Consider the following 22,369-nt stretch of genomic DNA (forward strand, 5'->3'; position numbering starts at 1 on the left):
TGAAAGTGCAGACTCCTAACCACTGTACCACCAGGGAATTCCCTTTTGCCTTTTTTTTTTTTGGTACAGGTTTTTGAAATCCAAGTTTCTTTGAAAGTATTTTAAGTTGATATTTTATTTAATCTGATTAAATGACTTTATTTGGCACAAAATAGAAGAGTTGATGACAGTTAACATCAATTGCATTGGAGCAATATCTACTAATTAATCAAGTGTGGCACAGATATACACTGAAGCACAAAGGATTCTTCCAGGTCTTGAAGACAAAAATCACAGTTTGTAATTCCTTATATTTAAGACAGCCAGGCATAGGATTGTATAATCTTACCAGTTTTCAAAAAAGTCCAACCATACAAACACAGAAGTACAGCAAAGAATAAAAATGTACAGATTTCATTCTTAGGAATTTAAAAATTAATTATAATAAAATACCATAGAGCTACATTTAGTTTAAAACATACAAAGATACAAGTTACATTATGAAAATTCTTCACATCGCCTATTTTTACCTCAATTACTACAAAAAAATGGATACTTCTCAAGGATCTGAGTTACAACATCAAGAATTTGCCTGTGCAAATAAACATCAGTGGAATTATACATTTTCCAGACTATCTTCTTCCATGATTAATATGTATTTCCTTCTGTTTTAAGTGAAGCCTTACTATTTTGACAAAACATAATGAATTACTCGGTTATTTGCCCTGCTCCATTTCTGGTCTCCATCTACTTTTTAGATGACCTACATCAGAGAAATGAAAATAGTATTTTCTCCATTGCTTTTGTTCCGTTTCCTATATGTAAATAATACGTTTGGGGGAACTTTAAATAAAGTTGCACTTGGCAAGGTTTCATTCCCAATAACACCAAAGAATTAATATCCTCCTTGTTAAAGGCTGAAGAGAAATACTGATGGTTAAACTATGGTAGGTAGAATAGGAATTCTAGCAACACTGCTGTTTCTAGAGTATTTGTAAAAAAAAAAAAAAAATAAGAATTCTGCCAAAAAAATAAGAATTCTGCCAATTAATTATTGAGTATTAAGTAGTACATGACTGCTTTTAAGACATTCTAGAATTTATGAGTTGGAATACTAAAGTTAATAGGTTTAGCTGCAGAAAACATGTAGAATGTAGTTTTCTTTATATGGTTGGTTTTTACCAGTAATACTGATAGAACTTAACACAGTTTTAATACAAATCCTCACAACACCCCTGTGAGGTAGGGATTGCTTACAGACACTTTACAGATGGGAAGTCAGAAAATCAGAGAAAGAGATAATAATCTCAGGAGATAAATCAAGAAATTTTGGTTTTCTTATAAGGCAGACTGCACTTATCAGATACTGAGTTCTGACAATAGGCTAATAAGGACAAATACTGAAACAGTCTGTTTTCCTCCAGAGAACAACTATATGTGGGATCTAGAAAGAAGGGAAAATTCTAAGCTGATCCAAAGGGAAAATGTCTGTCTAGTACTTGCCCAATACATTAAGGTGTACACAGCATTTCCAGTTTTAAGAGTTTGATAATCATCATGCAAACCATACTATATGGCTAAGATAATAGCTCCATTTTACAAATGATGTAGTCAAAACTAAAGGGTTTTGCTGGGAGGACTTTTTTATACAAAGTAGATTTTTCTTAGTGAGGAATCATGTCTTAAAAAAATACACTCAGGGCACAGTGTTAGTCATAAAATAGCTATTTTTAAAATATTCCTGTTGAATGAATGAAAAAGATAAAACTGGGGTCATTTCCCACAGTGAATAGTGATTCACTGGCTCTCTGGAACCCAGGTTTTGGGATATTTTCCTATAAAATGGAGTAATCATTTTCCCACTTCCTAATATAGACAGAATACTGTGAAGATGAAGGAAAAGAACATTTGTTTTGAATTCCTAATAATAAAAGTAACTTTATGAATAAGAATAAAAATACAGTTAAGCACTCTTTCCTTAACACCCAACAAAAGTAGATATATCTCTGCTTTAAGTTAATGTTGTCTGTCATGAACAGTCAGCCAAAAGCAAACTTTTGCCACATCCAGACTCTGCCCTGAACTGCTGCCCTACACCACAATTCATATGCACACTTACTCCCACCCTTTAGCTATACACACTTCTTTGTGTCAACGACTAATGACTGAGCAAGTAGGAAAGAAAACAGAAGAGAAAAATCAGGAAAATTTTTATCTAAATGAGAAAAATAAAACTTTACTTGAAGAAGGCTAGGGAATATATCTAGAATAGCCTAAGATACATGAAATCAATGTTAATATTTGTGTTCATCCTATGAGATGAAGTCTTTGAGGACAGTATGAGTTTGAATAATTACTTAAATGATTTACATATAAGATTAGATGCAGTTCTGACACTAAAGAGCAATACATTTGTTTTAACTACTCCCAATACAACTGACTCTGTATCAATAGCTACTTAGATTTTGCTCTTAACATATGTCAACCTGGGCCCCACAAGGCTTCCCATCCATGTCTACGACAGAAACTCAACCACCTTAGACAATGCCCATTGGTTTTCTTCATTCACTCCTTAAGAAAAACTTATCAGTTCATAATTCACCTAAACTCACTGATAACCCAGAGAAAACCTTTGTGCCCTCAGAATGAGCTGGATTTCTCTTTGAGCTACATCCTGACTGAACTCGGATACCGTTGAGGAACTCTGATGTCAGGAAATAACCGCAGAAGTGAGCAGTCAGGAAGGAGATCAAACAGTTTCTGTACGTAGTTTAATTCTAATCTTCACAAACCAAATTTATTAAATTTACTAAGCTACCTGTGAGGTTTAGAATTTAGCAGGGCAGCATACAAAAAAAGATAAGGCTGTTCTGAAGCCTCTCTCTTTTGTTATCCTTGACTCTCTAGTATTTTAAATTTAAACACCTCAGAAACAATTTACATCTATACTCTGTGGTGAAGTTTAACCAGCTATTTCCCAGCTACACACAGCAGGAGAATCTATCATTCAGTCCACCAATTTTAATTTTTCTGGAATTTTAGCTTTGTAAGTTTCACCAATATAAAAGGGAGTTAAGTTGATTCATAGAGGGAAGGCTGTCATGGATTTTAAACATAGTTCTAGGACACTGACTATATCTACTCTACTGGTTTTATGGACCAGAAAAAAGTTTAAATTGTGCCACTGAAAAATTACCTTTTCAGGTGATTATTAGAAAATTAATGTCAACCCAGGTAGCCTATAAAATCTTCTGATACTGTAGGCAGAAAGATAATTTGTATTTTATCATTTACCTCATAAGCTCATGTAAACCTCTGGTCATAAAAATCTCAAACTCCCTTACGGTCTTTTTTTTTTTGCAGTACGCGGGCCTCTCACTGTTGTGGCCTCTCCCGTTGTGGAGCACAGGCTCTGGACACGCAGGCTCAGCGGCCATGGCTCACGGGCCCAGCCGCTCCGCGGCATGTGGGATCTTCCCGGACTGGGGCACGAACCCGTGTCCCCTGCATCGGCAGGCGGACTCTCAACCACTGCGCCACCAGGGAAGCCCCTCCCTTAAGGTCTTTAAGAAAACACTCTAGATTAAGATAACATTAGGGTGTCAGTCAACACAGATCTATCTGAATTTCTGTCTCTAACACCAGGGGCTTCTATGCTTATCTATGTGTATGTATCTTTCTGTTTAAGTTTTTGTGTGTGTTTCTGACTCTTCTCCCTTTCTCTCTCTTAAATATTTTTTATTGAAAATGAGGTATGCTCAGTGTTAAAAAAAAAATAAAGCCACATAAGATGTTGCAGAGCTAGTAAGTAAAAAGTAATTTAAAACTACTCACGATTTGGTATAGCTATGCCTTAAAACAAATGATTTATACATTATAACATACAGTTATGCACTAAAAACTATTAATTCCCTGTATGGCAGAAAATATTTTAAAATAATCCTTATAAGGGCTTAATTCATGTGGAACATTAACCAAAAGTGATAGTCTAGAATATTCTTTAAAAAAGATTTCACTTATTTCATATTCAATTTGATTTTACAGATTCTACAACCTGGAAAAACTTCCATACTTCTATATTGATTTCTGATTTCTAAATTGTGATTTAATTTATGAAAACTTCACAGCCCTAATTGAAGGTTACATTTTAGTAGCTATGTATCAATATATCTTACAATAAAAAGATCTAATACATACAACCTTAAAACTATGGATAAATGGTAAAGAAAAAGTCAATAGAACTTGAGGAGAAAAATAATTTATGAATTAAAAGAAGTATGTGAGTTTTCTTTTTCAGAACTGATACAAAAATCCTGAAGGAGAAACTGCTACTCAACCAGGATAGTATCCACATTTTCTTGTGTGAGTTCTGACTCTAAGGCACAAGATGAGTCTAACTGTTCTTGCGACAAGCAAGAACTTTTCAGGGGGATGTCAGACCAGCTGTCACAATATGGCTGAAATCTCTGGGCTAATGTATTACCAAACCTTTGGCATCGGTTATATCTGTAAGATTTACCTTTGTGTGTATACATGTGCTCCAGTAATTGGCTCTTTCGGAGAAATTTATGACCACAGATAGTACAGCTGATTTTTCTTTTCCTTGAAAAAGAAAAATTACAGTTTAATTCTACTGGCTCAGTGTCTTTGGAGATCAAAGACACTTGACTGATCTGCAAAGGCTCTGTGGCACCCCGGTGTGAGTGGTCAGGCTGCTGCTCATTATCCTTGACAATGAAGGAGCTAAGCCTGCGGCATTCAAGAGCCTCGCTACTTTCATTAAGTGGATGCACTTCACCAAGGTCGTTACTTTCCAGAATGGAAGCAGGGACACCAAATGGGAGGGATCCAGACACGTGGGTATGGAGATGCTGTCTTAGATTACTACGGGAATCAAAACGTTCCCCACAGTAATGGCATAGGTGTGTTTTGATACCGCTTTCAGTGGAAGAAGGGCCTGTCACCTCTGAAGAGGGTGAGGGATGGCTCTGGGAAATCACAGATTCTGGGTCACATCTCTCCTGCTTGATGGACACGGGGGGCTTCTGGTGCTCCTCCAAGGCCTGGGCAGCAGGATGGGCCCTCTGCTGGTCTGCAGTGCCATCATCCAGCCCAATAGCAAGAGAGAGCTGCAACTGGGGGTGGTCACCCTGGACAGCAGCTCTATTTCCATTGTTATTGGAAGGAGCTTCCTTGACCTCCAGCCCTTGTTTGACAGCTGTTTTTTGGGTCGTTGAGATCTGAATGCCATATAAATTTGAGGACTGCACAGTCTCTGGTGAGAACACTTGATTCATTTCAGTCGCAATGTGAGAAAGGTAGTCGGCGTGAAGAAATCGAATCCCTTCCTCCAAACGACTATGATCCACAATCTGTTTTGGCCCTTTCCCCGTGTACATAATGTGCAACAAATAGCTGAATATGTCAGGTTGGATGTCAGTTGGTTGTATTTTTATGCATTCACTGTTAAAAACAAAAAAACAGACCCACACAGAATGAAACAACCCGGTTGGCCTTTTAGTTAACAGTACACAGTCTTAGGCTAAAGCAGTTTCTTCCTAAGAAGTTCTAACTTAGCAATCTGCCTTGATGAAACTCAGCAACAAAAGCTTAAGTTTTCATTGTATACCAGTTTTATGGCGCAGCAACAAGTCTTCATGTATTCAATCTACTGCCTAAAGTTAAGAAACACAGATATTCTGATTAGTTCAACATTTAATTAGTGACTCCTAAGTGATATGCACTTAAACTGCATGCCAGGGGGTAGAAAAGTGATGAATAAAATAGGTACCCTGCTCTTAAGGAACTTAATAGTCTATTGGGTATATAACCAAAAGAACTGAAATCGGGAACTCAAATAGATACCTATAGACCAATGTTCATTACAGCATGATTCACATTAGCCAAAAGCTAGAAACAACCCAAGTGTCCATCAGCAGATGAATGGATAAACAAAATGCAGCATATACATACAATGGAATGTTATCCAGCCATAAAAAGGAATGAAGTTCTGATATACGTTACAAAATGGATGAACCCTGAAAACATGCTAAGTGAAATAAGCCAGATACAACAGGACAAATTTTATATGATGCCACTTATAAGAAACATCTAGATTAGGAAAATTCATAGAGACAGAAAATAGATTAGAGGTTACCAGGAGCTTGGGGGTAGAGAGAATGGGGAGTTATTATATAATGGTTACAGTTTCTTTCTGGGGTGATAAAAAGTTTTAGAAATAGATACTGGTGATGGTTGCACAACACTGTGAATGTGATTAATGCCCCTGAATTGTACAAATAGAAATGGTTAAAATGGCAAATTTTATGTTTACATATATCATACCATAGTAAAAAATAATTAAAAATTTTAAAAGGGTCTATTGGAATTGGTACTATTTAGAATTTTAAATCACACTAACCTTATTTTGGCTTCCAAACTGTATTAATATATCTACTCTTTAAATTGCAAACAAATACAAGTGTAACTTTGAAAAGGTTTAAATTAATCTCAAGCCCAATTTTCACATATGAATCTAGAATTCAGAAAATAGATGGAAATAACTGTGTAACAAGAAAATCAGGAAACACCCTGCAAAATTAGGATAAAAACAACCTGAGGGAAATGCTGGATGACAAGGAACAGTGGAATCAGTTGATGCACTCACCTTCCCTGAAGCAAAAGTTTGTGTCGATACATCAGAAAGCAAGTGTCAGTACACCGGCAATCCATTTCTTTAGTCCTGACATTTTAGGATTCCCTCTTGGGTTTCACTCTTACCTGTGACTCTTACCTCACTGCCATGGTCTGTGGCAGGGTTTTTTTTATATCAGCACAGAGCTCTTTTAACTGAGGATTTTTAGTTGCTCAACAGAGATACCACAAAGTAGGCCTGCTACCTTTGTATCGCCTGGATTTAGTTTAGCATGGTGCCTGGTACACAACGGGCTTTAAGAGCTGAACCAACTCACTGCTCTCAGATGAGGCTTATGTGAAGGTAGTGTTTCTAATCTAGTTTCTACACTGACCCTTAAGTCGGAGAGGAAACTCTTTTGCGTAGCAGAAAAGACTACCCATGACCTGTCCCCGACTCTAACCTCCTCTCCCCTTTGTGTCATATATTCCAATCATTCTGATCTACTCCATTTTCTGAATGTGCTAGCCTGGTTCATATCTGCATATGTTTTCATGCATTTTCCCCCTTTGCCTGCAACTGTAACTTTTTGCGTTCCTCTACAACATCTGAAAAACTCCTCCTGATCCTGCAACATTCAGAGCCTCTGTAAAACCTGTGCCAACCTTCTCAAAATAAGGCTGCTGACACTCCACTCTACCTTGTGCAGCACTTCTATTATAGACATCACAGTAACTATTAATAGCAGCAGCTAACAGTGCAAAGCTCTGTTCTAAGCATTTTAATATTATTAATCCATTTAATCTTCTCAATACCATGGGGTGGGTATATTATTCTAGTGTTTTACAGAGAAGGAAACTGAGGCGCAAAGAGACCAATTACACTGCAATTATTTTCTTTACACGCATTACCTCTCTCTTAGACTATAAACTTTTTTTTTTGGCTGCACCACCTGGCATGTGATCTTAGTTTCCGACCAGGGATTGAACCCACAGCCCCTGCACTGGAAGCAAAGAGTCTTTTTTTTTTTTTTTTTTTTAAGCAAAGAGTCTTGACCACTGGACTGCCAGAGAAGTCCCACCATGTAAGGTCTTTTAAAAAAAATCATACAGGGCTTCCCTGGTGGCGCAGTGGTTGAGAGTCCGCCTGCCGTTGCAGGGGACATGGGTTCGTGCCCTGGTCCGGGAGGATCCCGCATGCCGTGGAGCAGCTGGGCCTGTGGTCCATGGCCGCGGGGCCTGCGCGTCCAGAGCCTGTGCTCCGCAACGGGAGAGGCCACAACAGTGAGAGGCCCGCGTACCATATACAAAAAAAAAAAAAAATCATACAGTGTTGCATCACTTTTAACCTAGGAGGTATTAAAGCTATTTTTTTCCAAGAGCTCAGAATCTGGATACCACTTTATAACCCCCTCCTTAATACCCCACGCTGGGGCAATCTAGATTTTAAAAAATTTTTTTGAAAAAACATTTGAAACAAACGACATTTGAACTGTAATACGGAATATAAAGTGGGCAGAGTTATGACATTGAAACCTTGCTATGAAAGTGTTATGGAATAGAAATCAATGACTTAGTGATTAAGAGCACTGATTTGCATTTGAGTTTAATATATTAGCTGTATAATCCTAGATGGACAAGTTACTTAACAACTCATTTACAGTTTCTTTTTCTCTAAAAAAGTATGGATAACAGAATTTACATTAGATAAATGCTTAGTGCTTGTTTATGGTATAAGCCTTCAATAGATTTTAGCCATTATTGTTTTCATTCTATCTTCTACCATGAACCCTACACAGAGTTTAATGACAGATGTGTAAAAAAATTATAAATTTTTATTATTTCCTAAGGTGATCCCGTAACAAAGAATCCCCAAAATGAGATTATAATAAGGCTTAGCTATATCACAATATCAAAAATACTTCTGATTTACAAAAGCACATCCTTACCTTGTTTGGTGAATAAATATCATCTTGAAATAGTTAGAAAAAGCAGCAAGCACTGCTCTGTGGGCTTTGAAGTAGACATCTCCAATAGCAACTGTGCAATCACACAGAAAACCAAATTCTCGCTGCATGTTCAGCTGCTGCAGAAGGACAAGGCTATGGCTAGCTGTGTCCATTGTGGCTCTGAGAAAAAGGATAATATAGATTTTTTTTTTTTTACAAGGTTGGCTATAGATCACTCAAACCTACAGAATACAAGGAGACCTAAATTTAAATGAAATTATTCAACAGTTTTCAATACTGTTAATTTTACCCCAAACTTAGCTAACATTAAATACCCCATTATGACAACTGATTTCAACCCTGCTGAAATGATAAAATGTGGCCTTTTTAAAATCTGGTAAGAAGGTGGCTTGGTGTGGTGACAAAGACGTGAAAGGAAGTCTGTCCTTTTTTATCCATGCAACCACAGTTTCTAGTCCTCAGTTTCCTCACTGGCAAAAATGGGAATGAGGTACTGATCCTTGCCTCAGGGCCAAATGAGATAAGTTATGTGAAAAGCACCTTGTAATGGAAACTACTATTCAAATGTTGACCATAAATGTTAATAACATTACAGTGTGTCCAGCCTGGGCTAGAGCTGTCACTGCTCCTTAGGGATCCTCTGTTATGCTCAGGGGACACTGGCCTCCTATCATATAATGTTTGGGTAACTTATCAGTCACAGGAGCCCTTAAAATAGATGTCAAGCCACATCCCCAGATTCACATGGGGCCTGGAGCCCAATGGAAAAGAACCTAAGCGCTGACCTTAACTGGACTCAGACACATACAAGCATGGAGGTTCCCGATGAAGTAGAATAAAGGATGGGACCACTGGTGTCAGGGGAAAAAAATCACGCATGCGGAAGAACATGCAAAATAATTCTGGCGGAGAAGTCTGATGTGAGTAGAGCAGCAAGAACATTCGTGAGGGCCCTGGGAGGTGGGAGGCTGTGCCACCTTCTCCTTCCTCTACCTTCTCCACCTCAACTGTGCAGAGAGAAGGCAGCTGGGGTATAAAGGGCATCCCTGGGGTGCTGGGAGAACCTCCTCTAAAAAAGCAGGTCCTAAAAAAAGAAATGAAGTTTTCCTACTAACCAGAGAGACCAAAGTCTTAAGGAGGTCAGTGATGAGAGTGTGGGTTTAGCTGTCTGAAGACTCGCAATAGCTTGGGCAGTAAAATGCTGAGTGGTGGATAATATAATAAAAACAGTCAACGGTTTATACTGTTTCCTGTATGTCAGGCATTTTTCACTCATTTAATTTTCAGTTCAACTCTATGAGAAAGGAAATACTCAATGCACCTTACAGATGAAGAAACAATCAGCACAGAGAGTTAACTGACCGAAGATCACATTGCTCGTAAGGGGATTCAAACCCAGGCACTGGACTCCACAGCCCCAGTGTCCTCCCTCTCCACCTCCCAGAAAAAAACACGACTCATCAACTGAAGGAGCCTAGGGAACAGTCTACACATCAAGCACCCTGGGAAGCCTGCAAAGAAGAATCAGGGAGAAACCCAGATTTCCTACTGCTTAAGCAAATGTGACACAGCAAAACAAACATTTATACTTATTAGTGGATAAAGTCTAGATTATAACTGGTAAAGATAAAGGCAATTATTATTGATAAAAGGTTAAATCTATTTTTTATTAAAACTACATATATAATGTACTAATATGGAATAATCTCCAAGACATAGTAAGTAAAAAAAGCAAAATGTAAAACTGTGTAGAGAAGACTACTATTTATGTAAAAGTGGTAGTGGTTATTCTATTTTTAAAGGTGGGGGAATTTACACATAAATATATTCTTGTTTATATACACATGTCTGGAAAGGTTCGAAGAAACCAATTTTGCTTCTGGGAGGGAAACTAGGGAGCAGAGAGTTAAGGGTGGGGGGAACTATACTGTTTGAAAATGTTGAAATATTTCAGACAGACAGTAGGTAAAGAGAACAAGGTAACAAGCACCCACCCCTGGGCACAAAAAGTAAACATTACAAACAGGGTAAAGACACCCTGGCATCTCTCCCACACTCTACCCCCCCACCCACCTTGCCTCCAAAGGTAACCACCATCTTGATTTTGGTGTTTATGACTCTCCTGTACATTATCACATTCTTACTGCATGTGTTCAGATTCCTTAAGAATGTTTGGTATTGTTTTGCATGTTTTAAAATTTTATACAAATAATATTATACTTTAGGAATCCTGCAACTTGCTTTTTTTAACTCTACATTCATACATTACGATACTGAGCAGGGCCCTGTGGGGCTCCTGGGCACAAAGCCTTTCTGTGTCCCCCATTTCTTTGATTACAAGACATAGCTTTCATTCAGCCTCCATGACCTTCCCTGAATTCCAACAGGCAGATTAAAGCAGTTGTTAATTCGGGAAACGAGGGGATGCTAGACCAGAGAGAAATAAACAGTCATAGAAACAATAGTGCAGCCTTTGTGCAAGGTCTTGGTTCCCCATCAAGGGATACACACAACAATATCTTTGAGCTGTTTGGGAGATACTGAAACCCCCTCCAGGTGGGAGAAGTTAAGATTAACAATGGTATGCTGCCCACAAGCATGCAGACCCCAGACCAGCTGGAACCTGAAGGTTGATGTTGCTGACTCCTACTTACCTCACCAACCAACCCATCAGAAGAATGTCCATGAGCTGATCATGCCCTCTTGGAACCATTATTATAAAACTTCTCAGTATCCTCCAAGTTGGGACACATAGTTTTTAGAGGCAGGAGCCCACTGTGTCCCCCTTTGCCTGGCAATGTAATAAAGCTATCCTTTTCTACTTCACCCAAAACTCTTGTCTCCAAGATTCGATTCTGCACCAGTGTACAGAGAAACTGAGCTTTCGGCACCATTACTTTCAAAAATCCTACTAATTCAAACATAGTAGTTTCCCTTACTCCTCCCCACGAGTAAAAATACAAAACAAAACAAAACTCTCCCATACCATCTCATTTTAAAAGCTTTTAAGCAGCAATGAAATAAAAAATAAGATAACAGAACCTACAAAGACCTGAGTCTATCTTCTAAGAATAGAAACGAAAACCCAGGTTGTGGGTATTGTTCCAAAAGGCCATTTAACTAAAAGTCAATATTTATTGTATTTACCACATTTTCCTGATTCTAAAATACCACCAATTTATAAGGAGATTAAAAAACCAAAATAAAACTCTATATTGGAGATTTCAATGTGAAAACATGTCTTAGATTCAATAAAATGGTTCAAATTGAAGTACCTTAAACCAGTCTTACAAACTGTCCCAAAAAACCCCCCTCAGCTCATAAATGTTTTCAACAGTTCTATATATATATATATATATATATATTTATACATATAGTACATTACTATAGTGAACTGTTGAACCATGTGGAAATGAAAATAGCACACTAAAAAGCCACATATACAAAAATCTGTGGTTAATGTTCTATGAGTAACAGTTAAATTCACTTATCAAACAAATATTTTGTGAAGAGAAATTTAATAAAGAGAAAATATTTGAAAGCATGCCTTGTACAAGGCACGGGGACAGAAAAAAATTACAATGATGTTGCAATCAAGATTATAGGCTAATAGGGGAGATAAAATATAAAACACAGTAACTATGACATGAAGTAAAAGTGGTAAGTGTCAATAACAGCAGTTCGAGAACACACTAGGAGGGGGAGATAAATGACAGGAAACCCAATGAAAAATAATCCATTTGAACTGGATTTCAATGAACAGGCAGAAGGTGAACATAGCATTCTAGGCAGAAAAAAACAGAATGAGTAGGGCTTCCCTGGTGGCGCAGTGGTTGAGAGTCCGCCTGCCGATGCAGGGGACGCGGGTTCGTGCCCCGGTGCGGGAAGATCCCACATGCCGTGGAGCGGCTAGGCCCGTGAGCCATGGCCGATGAGCCTGCGCGTCCGGAGCCTGTGCTCCGCAATGGGAGAGGCCACAACAGTGAGAGGCCCGCGTACAGCAAAAAATATATATATATATAGAATGAGTAAAATTACCATCATTAGGCTTGGGAATCAAAACTGCTCTAGTAGCAACACACATAAAAGATTAGCAAGGGAAAGGCATAGAGAAATAAAGACCAGCAAGTAGCCTTCTGCAATATCCAAACAACAGCAGTGGGAATGAAGAAAGGAATACAAGAAGATATACCAGATGGAGGCTGACATGACTTGGCAGAGGACTGGATGTGGTCAGCCACAAAGAAGATCAAGTCAAAAGTGAGTCTCAGAATTCCAGCTTGAGTAACTGGAAGAACTCATTCATTGCTTCCGGTCCTATTTGCAGAGTAACTGCCATGTGCTAGGTTGATACAAAGGTAGCATAGCAGAACGCCAGAGGAGAAGCACAGAAACTGGCTTCGTAAGAGAGAAGTTTCACTTTGGACACAGTGAGTTCTATGTGTCCACTCTAGGACATCTGAGTAGAAATGTTTAGTTACCTGTGGAGACAACAGGCAGCACTGGAAAGGAGATTCTCTGCAATAACAAGGCTTAAGTCACCAGGATTAGATGGGACTACTGAGTGAAATAAGAGGGGAAAAAAGCTAAGAATGAATCCTTTAAAGACAAGAATAGTACAACTAGACAGAAGAAGAGAAATAAGAAAATATATTGCCATTGAGAGAGATACAGAAAAGGCAAGAACCTTGGTGTGAGGAGGTGGCAATGGTATAAAATGCTGCAGAGAAACACAGGATGAGGCCTATTACAAATACCCCCAAGTGTGCTGACCAAGAGGTTTCTGGTGACCTCTGACAACAGTCTGGGAAAGCAGCAAGAGCAAAATATCTGACTGCAGGGGAATGTCAGAAAGCAGAGGTCATAAAGGGTAGGTACAGACAGAACAGGACATTGAGGGAACTGCAGATCAAAGACTTTCAGGCTGAAGAGGGGTGTAATCTCTAGAAGCCGGAAAGAATGCAATCAAAAGTGTAAGTGTAGGGACTTCCCTGGTGGTGCAGTGGTTAAGAATCCGCCTGCCGATGCAGGGGATACAGGTTTGAGTCCTGGTCCAGGAAGATCCCACATGCCACAAAGCAACTAAGCCCGTGCGCCACAACTACTGAGCCTGAGCTCTAGAGCCCACATGCCACAACTACTGAAGCCTGCATGCCTAGAGCCCGTGCTCCGCAACAAGAGAAGACACCACAATGAAAAGCCCACGCTCTGCAACAAAGAGTAGCCCCCACTCGCCACAACTAGAGAAAGCCCACACACAGCAACAAAGACCCAACACAGACAAAAATAAATTAATTAATTAATTTAAAAAGTATAGGTGTAGCAGGTAGCCATGGAGAAAAAAGAAATCTCTTTTCTGATGGTGGAAAGCAGATGGTTGAGGTAAGGAGAGAGAATTTGAGTGTACTCTTAGATGGCATTGATTTTACGAACTATGAAGTCAGTCCATATGCAGAGGAAAGAGGTGAGTTTAGGCCTTGAAAGAAACCTATTAATCCCTGATGCTAATATAGAATGTTGAAGTTTATAGAGAACTTTCACACACAATAATTTATTTCTCTTTCTGCTTCAGATGAGATCATTTCTATTTACTTATCTTCAAGTTCACCGTCATTCCTAATCTAACCCATTCTTTATTTCAGATATGTTTCCAGGACTAAAATTTTCATCTCATTCTTTCTTAGTATCTACTTCTCTGCTGAGATTTCCAGTCTGTTCACACATTACAACCTTATTTTGCTTTACATCCTTGAGCATAGCTATAGTAGCTGCTTTAAATCTTCTCAGCTAAATCCAACCTCTGGGTCATCTTGGGGTCAATCTCCACTAATTAGGGTTACAGTTTCCTGTTTCTTCATATGTCTAGTCATTGTGGAAAATATCTTAGACACTGTGATAACTAAAGACTCTAGGTACTGTAATATTCTTCTAAAGCGTACTGATGTTTTTGTTTTTTGCAAATTAACTAGGCTGAACTTAAACTCCAAGTTCTGCCTCCCCATGGTTTAGTTTGTTTGTTTTTTGTTTTTAACATCTTTATTGGAGTATAATTGCTTTACAATGGTGTGTTACTTTCTGCTTTATAACAAAGTAAATGTTATACATATGTTCCCATCTCTTCCCTCTTGCATCTCCCTCCCTCCCACCCTCCCTATCCCACCCCTCCAGGTGGTCACAAACCACCGAGCTGATCTCCCTGTGCTATGCAGCTGCTTCCCACTAGCTATCTATTTTACGTTTGGTAGTGTATATATGTCCATGCCACTCCCTCACTTTGTCACAGCTTACCCTTCCCCCTCCCCATATCCTCAAGTCCATTCTCTAGTAGGTCTGTGTCTTTATTCCTGTCTTACCCCTAGGTTCTTCATGATTTTTTCTTTTTTTTTTCCTTAGATTCATTATATATGTGTTAGCATACAGTATTTGTTTTTCTCTTTCTGACTTACTTCACTCTGTATGACAGACTCTAGATCCATCCACCTCACTACAAATAACTCAATTTCATTTTTTTTTATGGCTGAGTAACATTCCATTGTATATATGTGCCACATCTTCTTTAACCATTCATCTGATGATGGACACTTAGGTTGCTTCCATCTCCTGGCTATTGTAAATAGAGCTGCAATGAACATTTTGGTACCTGACTCTTTTTGAATTATGGTTTTCTCAGGGTATATGCCCAGTAGTGGGATTGCTGGGTCGTATAGTAGTTCTATTTGTAGTTTTTTAAGGAATCTCCATACTGTTCTCCATAGTGGCTGTATCAATTTACATTCCCACCAGCAGTGCAAGAGTGTTCCCTTTTCTCCACACCCTCTCCAGCATTTATTGTTTCTAGATATTTTGATGATGGCCATTCTGCCAGGTGTGAGATGATATCTCATTGTAGTTTTGATTTGCATTTCTCTAATGATTAATGACATTGAGCATTCTTTCATGTGTTTGTTGGCAATCTGTATATCTTCTTTGGAAAAATGTCTATTTAGGTCTTCTGCCCATTTTTGGATTGGGTTGTTTGTTTTTTTGTTATTGAGCTGCATGAGCTGCTTGTAAATTTTGGAGATTAATCCTTTGTCAGTTGCTTCATTTGCAAATATTTTCTCCCATTCTGAGGGTTGTCCTTTGGTCTTGTTTATGGTTTCCTTTGCTGTGCAAAAGCTTTTTAAGTTTCATTAGGTCCCATTTGTTTTTGTTTTTATTTCCATTTCTCTAGGAGGTGTTTTTTTTTAGTGCTAGGTGTGCTGTTTGGAGGCTGCTCAACACTAGTATACGTTTAGGGGCTGGCAAGAGATCCAAGCTGAGTTTAGATACAGGATTTGGGGTCTCCCCCCCAACATCCTTTCTAGGATTTTCCTCCTTACTTTCTACCTGTGTGGTCACTCTGAACTCTGTCCTCTTTTCTTCAAGCAAGTAAGACTATGGGTTATTATCACAGTTTTAGCCATCCCCTCATGTCCCCAACTGGGGCCTTCTCTCAGGCTAAAAGCCATAAAAATGGAAAATTATTCACAGCTGTTCCATTCTTCCAAGCATAGACCTCATTCCAGTTTCTGCTTGCTTTTTGTCACTCTCGAATGCCATCTGGTCGTTTTTAAAACTTTTTTTCAAGTTTATAATTTTTATTTGCAGAATTGTCCTGATAGGAACTCAGCCATCACCCTTTATCAGCAGTTCTAAAAAGTTTTGGTCTAAGATCCATTTACACTCTTAAGAAAAGTATTAAGGGCTGTTAAGAACTGCTGTTTATGTGGATTATATTTATCAATATTTACCATATGCAGAATTAAGTGAAATTTTTCCAATTTTAATATATTTGAAATAATAAACCCATTACATATTAATATAAATAACACATTTATTCTAAAAAAAATTTTTTTTTAAGTGAGAAGGGTGGCATTGCTTTACATTTTGCAATCCTCTTTAATACCTGGCTTTAAAAAATACAGCTGGGTTCTTTTCTCTGCTTCTACAATCACTCTGTTGCCATATGTTGTTTTGGTTCAAATGTATTAAGACAATTTGGCCTTGGCAAAAGGGAGATACTTGTAAACCTACTGAAAGGGTTTCAGGAACCTTCAAGGGGTCCTTGGACCACACTTTGAGAACCTCTGCCCTACTCTATCTTTTTTTGATCCTATGAGGTAGTGAAGCAGGTACTGTATTACTTCCATTTTCTGCTTAAGAAACCACAGGCTCAGAGAAGGCAGGAAAGGTACCCAAAGTCAGATAACTAGCTGTTAAATGGTGCTGGTAGAACTTCAGTTCAAGTCTGACTTTAAACTCAGTGCCCTTTCTTCAAAATTCCCATCTAGAACTTTCAACATATATACTGATGGCAGACGTTGCAAATATATTGAATCAAATAAGGGGGTAAATGTTCCAAGTTTATAACATGAAACAAACTCAAATCTGTTAAAAAAAAAGAAGTCATATATATACACACACACACACACACACACATACATATATAAATTCATCCAAATTTGTTTGCATAATAGACCTTTCATGTGTTAAGGCAGCACACCAGATTTTACCTAATGTTAACAGAGCCAATACATCACAAAGTTATTCAGAACATTTTTCTAATGTAACTTACTTTGCAGATTATTAGCTAGGCTTTTTATGTAGCCTTTGCTCATCAGTTTTTGACCACTCATTTTATTTTCTTTAGGATGTGGAATAGCCAAAGTTTCCTATGTATACAGAAACATCTTAGAAGTCATATGTGAGAATTTTTGGTGGAAATTCAAAATGTGAGAGAGGTTGCAAAAAAATAACCTATCATCATATTTACAAATACTATAGCCAAATGTAACGGTTCTACATCTTAAAATGCTTTATCTGTTATCAAAGTGGTATTTATAATAATAGCACTGATATTTAAGAGACTACAAAAACCTTGTTTACTTACTAGATTGCAATAACTCTGGGTTAGCTCAAACTAAGTAAGCCAGAACAGCTTAATACTAGTATCTATGTTAGCTGAATTCAAAGTTACCTTGATACCCAACATCTTTGATTTTATTTTTAAAAATCTATTATAATAGTTAGACTGGACTCTCAGATCTATGGTAGCCAGAATGATGTCCTACAATACACAGCTTTTCATTCTTGCAAGCTGTAAGAATCTTTAATAAAAGAAGAAACAAAAGGAGTAAGACATCTGTTTCTTTGGAAAACAAAGTCTTAGATATTTTCTTTGTGGTTCTCACCACTGTGACTTTATTAATTATTGTTAAGACATGGAGACAGGAAAGTTGGCCCAGGAATGTGCACAGCCTTTTTGAGATACTTACTCATGGCTATAAATACAAAGGTAAAAGGAGAAATATCCAAAGTGCTACATAATAAGACTTTATACAAGGATTTTAACTTTTTAATGTACTTTCACATGATTGTGGTGGTGTAACGTTTTATAACCAAGAGAATGTTTGCAGAAATCATTTTACCCCAGAATAGAGGCTCTAACTGCTGACTGCATTGTAAAACCTTCCATGTAGAGTTGTACTGATGCCTGAGTCTTACTCCAGATGAACCCAAACAGAACTGCTGAGGGTAAGGCACAGATCCTTGTTTAAGCTCCTTAGGTGATTCTAATATAATGCCTCAATGAAGAACCACTGCATTAAAAGAACAAGGGATAAAGGAAACCCTAGAGACTATTTCACAAACTAAAGTTACAGAGAAAAAGACACAATTTCACAAGAAGTGCTCAAAATGTGGGAATTATACCAGTTACATTAAATGAACAAAAATCAACTACTGTAATTCTAATTTTAACTTTAAACTAAAATATTAGCCAGATTAAGAAACAAAAATATTCCCAAACTAGTAGGATGGGTATTGGGGGCGGACGAGGAACACAACATTTTCAAACTTTTTAAAAAGTACTTAGGAAAAAGAGGTGTATTTAACTCTCTCATACACTATTACACCTACTTTCATAATATCTGAAAATGACATGGAAATTCCAAATCTGAAAATTATTGTGTGAGGTAAAATCTGCAGTAATTCTAGGCATTTGCTTATGAAAATCACTGAGAGTATAAGAGAAGAGAGTAAGAAGCAGACATGGTAAATGACACAGGAAGAGCAGTCATGCTCTAGAAACCTTTAACGGAACGGGGAAACGTTAGTTTGGGGCCTCCTGCCTGTTGGCAGACACAGCCAGCCTACTACATCTCAACCCCCATCTAACCAACATGTGGGATGCCTGATAAAGCCACAACACCAGGCAAACAAGAATGCTAACACGAGTGAGGGCAAATTTCTACTGGACTTTAAAAATATCAGAACCCCGTAAAGGAAAGGAAAAGATTCTTCTTAGTCTGCTAAAAAAATAAAGTCTGCATTTCTGAAAGAAGAATAAGCTACTCACAGGACAGGAGAAAGCTGGAAAACAACAATGCTAGTACACACCGAGAATACGGTATAAACAAGAATGATTATAACTTCTGAATATAGGTGAACCACTACTTCCTTTGCCATGGAATGTTCCACAAACACGTTATCCACATGGGCTAATGAAACCCTTTGCTTAAAGTGCCTAGGGTTTTTCAGGGGGAACAAAAAGTCATTGTGTGACTGATTTGTAACCAGGGAAGAAATGAATTAGAAAATTTTCAAAAATAACTAACTTAACACTATAAACACTTTTTCTCCAGGTAAGGTTAAAAAAAAAAAAGAAAGAAAGAAAGAAAAAAAATTCCTACTAGCAAAGGGAAAATAGAAGTGTTAATAAATTCAACCAATAATCCTGAAACTGATGTTTGTTACTTTCTTTCCTCTTCCTCCACTTTCCCTAAGCAAGTTCAAGTAGCAATATCTCTTCTATCCTAGAGGAAATACTGTTTAGTTACTATCAATAGCTATTATTATACAGAATAAATAGTATGTGCAAGGCCTTGTGCTAAATGCTCTATGCACATTATCTCTTTTAACCCTCACCATGACTATATATATTATTTTTATTTCCATTTTACAGATTAGGAAAAAACCTAGGCTTAGGACACACAACTAGCAAATAGCATAAAGTGGGGATCAAAAGCTACGTCTGACTCCATAGCCTGTGCTGGTAACTATAAACTGGAACAGTATTTTTCTTAGCATTCTTCTCTCAAAAGACTGAAGTTCACATGCAATTTGGAATAAATAAGCAGAAAGGGGGCACAGGAAGTGGTGCAGAAATACTTTATAATTTATCAAGATAACAGCACCTGTGCTGCTTTTTAAGACAAGGGGGAAAAAACCCTCAACGCTTTTCTGGCCCTGTTATTACTAAAATGGAGAAGTTTTTCTTTAACAAGATGGTCAAGCACCATCTATGGACCATAGTATATAAATCACTTCGGTTCAGTGGTGGGGAGGGCATTATGCAACACTTCCCAGCACAGCCCTGGCCAGGGTAATTTATGGCCAAGGCACTCGGGCCCCTCCTCCCCAGCTAGACAGCCTGGCTCCTTCGCATTCCCCTCAGGAGATAGGGTGGAAGCACACAGCTCCACTTTCTAAGGCATAGAGGGCAGCTGAAAGTCCTGCTCAGCCTCTCTGGGCAACCACAGGCGCCAATAAATCAGCCACAGGCGATTCTCTCATCCCCTTCCTGGCTAGAAGTGGTAGCAAGATCTAATGCAAAAAGAGCACTGACCAGACTTGGGAGATAAAGTGATTTAGGCTTGAACTCTACTGCAAATGACTGCATCATCGAAGCCAGGTAAATCTCTGAGACTCCTTCCTCACTTGTAAGATGGAGACAACACTACCTCCTTTTTGCTAAGTATTCAAAATTCATCTATGAAAGCAGCTAGCCACTGCAGGTACTCAATAAACACTGACCACACCTGAGCAGAATCCCTCTACTACCTCCAAGACATTCAGAGCAGGGCTGGGCAAAAAGGTGTAGCAAGTCATGTAAGGTCCCCTCCTCTTTTCTTGCTGACCATCCCTGTGATGCTCCACTGCTTCCTGATAACCTCCCAGCCATCAGAACTCATCTATTCTGCTTCCTATACCATCGGTGTTTTGTTCCTTATTAAGGAGCTGATGTCTGATAATGGATTAATAATTTACACTTAATTAAAGCACATGCAGATTGCTAAAGAGGTCTTTGATGCCTTTACCCAAGGAAGCAACCAATGCTGTAAATCTTGGTTATTCTTGCAGAGAATAGGGCTGAATTTGGGGGCGGGGGGGGGACGATGACGACAAGCTTTGAGCCCAAAGTACATTAATAGGCAGCTTATTCCACCTAGAAATAGTCAACCGCATTCCTTAGGATACCAGAGCCATCACACTAGCCAAGTCCGATTTCTCAATAACCGGAATCAAGTCAAGCATAATCACCTCTGGCAGATAGTCTCTACGGTGCGTGGGTTAAACTGGCACCGCACTCCGGCTGTGGCGAGGAGCGTAACGACCAAGGCATCTAGAGCCTTGGAGTCCAGTTAGTGAAGAGGTATGGGACTTCGATCAAGCTACACCGTCTTGGGACTTCGATCAAGCTACACCGTCTTTCGGCCTAGTGTCCTCATCTGTAAAATGAGAGGGATGAACTGCATTTTCTATAAGGCCCCTTTCAGCTTTAAAATTTGTGATTACAGGGCTTCCCTGGTGGCGCAGTGGTTGAGAGTCCGCCTGCCGATGCAGGGGACACGGGTTCATGCCCCGGACCGGCAGGATCCCACATGCCGCGGAGCGGCTTGTCCCGTGAGCCATGGCCGCTGTGCCTGCACGTCCAGAGCCTGTGCTCTGCACGAGAAGGGCCACAACCGTGAGAGGCCCGCGTACCACAAAAAAAAAAAAAAAATTTGTGATTACAAAGTGTACTTTACACACTTCACAACATCCTTTGAGAATCAACAGCTCTGCCAAAAAGACTTTAGTCTCAAGAGAATACATGCCATTGGGGCGTTAATTTATGAAACATGTTAGCTGCTGTCAATTTCCAGGTACAGCTTAGAGCAGCTTGACAACAGCTTGCTTGCTTTCTCCAAATAATGAGTGCTAGAGAAGGCAGTGATAGATGGAGCAAGCTTTAAAAAGAAAAACTGACTTTGCTTAGAATGAGATTAATATAATCTGAAAAAAGAAAACTTAATTATGGGGATGGTGGGGACTTCCTGCCCTAGAGACGGGGTAATCACAAACGGGGGTGGGGAAGGGAGGACAGTGGCTGCAGCGTCCCGCAGGTGGCACCTGGAGACCCGCCCATTGGCGAGAGGGGTCGGGGGTGCGGCTGCATGGGGAATGCCTCAGGCCCGTCGGGGCTTCCCGCGCCGGTCGCACCCGGACTGGTAGCCGGAAGGACTCCGTGCCTTTAATGCGCCCCCGCGCCCTCTCCGGGCCTGCGTCAGGCCCCGGAAGCCGCCTGGTGCGGGCAGCGAAGGGCAGCTCTGGACCTCCTCAGCCCAGTTCTCACTCGCGGTTGCCATTTTCCTCCACTGCCCTGACTGACATCTCATACAGACCAAAAGCACCCCCCTCCCCAGCTACTTGCATCTGTCCCGCGACCGACGCAGCTGCAGGCCGCCGCCCCATGCGGCTCGCGACGGGAGGGACTGAGCCCGGGGCAGCCCACAGGGGCCGGGCCTCATCACTTACCCAGAGGCCGCCGCGGCGGGCGGCCGCCTGACTCCTCCGTGCGGGAGGGGCGGCTCACGCGCCGCGTACGTCACGCGGCGGCGGCGGCGCCGGCTCACGCACTCCGCGGCCCGCTCTCGCGCGGCTTCCCGCGCCAGCCGTCCAGGGATGGGCCCACGTGACCGCGCGCCTCGTAGCTGGCGCACCAG

At 39.7% G+C, this 22,369-nt stretch overlaps 1 protein-coding gene across 3 annotated transcripts; it reads right to left on the minus strand.

The window, feature by feature from the left end:
- Positions 1-970: 970 nt before the first annotated feature.
- On the minus strand, positions 971-22,234 carry ZBTB25 (zinc finger and BTB domain containing 25). 3 transcript variants are annotated; one of them, XM_030855210.2, is made up of 4 exons: positions 22,182-22,234; positions 20,925-21,112; positions 8,562-8,741; positions 971-5,442 (listed from the first exon to the last, which is right to left on the minus strand). In XM_030855210.2, the coding sequence occupies exons 3-4, from the start codon at positions 8,732-8,734 to the stop codon at positions 4,308-4,310; spliced, it is 1,308 nt and encodes a 435-aa protein (XP_030711070.1). In that variant the 5' UTR covers positions 8,735-8,741; positions 20,925-21,112; positions 22,182-22,234; the 3' UTR covers positions 971-4,307. The 3 variants fall into 3 exon arrangements, with proteins under 3 accessions (XP_030711070.1, XP_069901076.1, XP_030711071.1); XM_070044975.1 differs by lacking the exon at positions 22,182-22,234 and adding an exon at positions 22,078-22,175; XM_030855211.2 differs by lacking the exon at positions 20,925-21,112 and having other exon boundaries at positions 22,182-22,227.
- Between the last annotated feature and the right edge of the window lie 135 nt (positions 22,235-22,369).

This window comes from Globicephala melas, chromosome 2, assembly GCF_963455315.2.
Source record: "Globicephala melas chromosome 2, mGloMel1.2, whole genome shotgun sequence".
Taxonomy (NCBI): Eukaryota; Metazoa; Chordata; class Mammalia; order Artiodactyla; family Delphinidae; genus Globicephala; species Globicephala melas.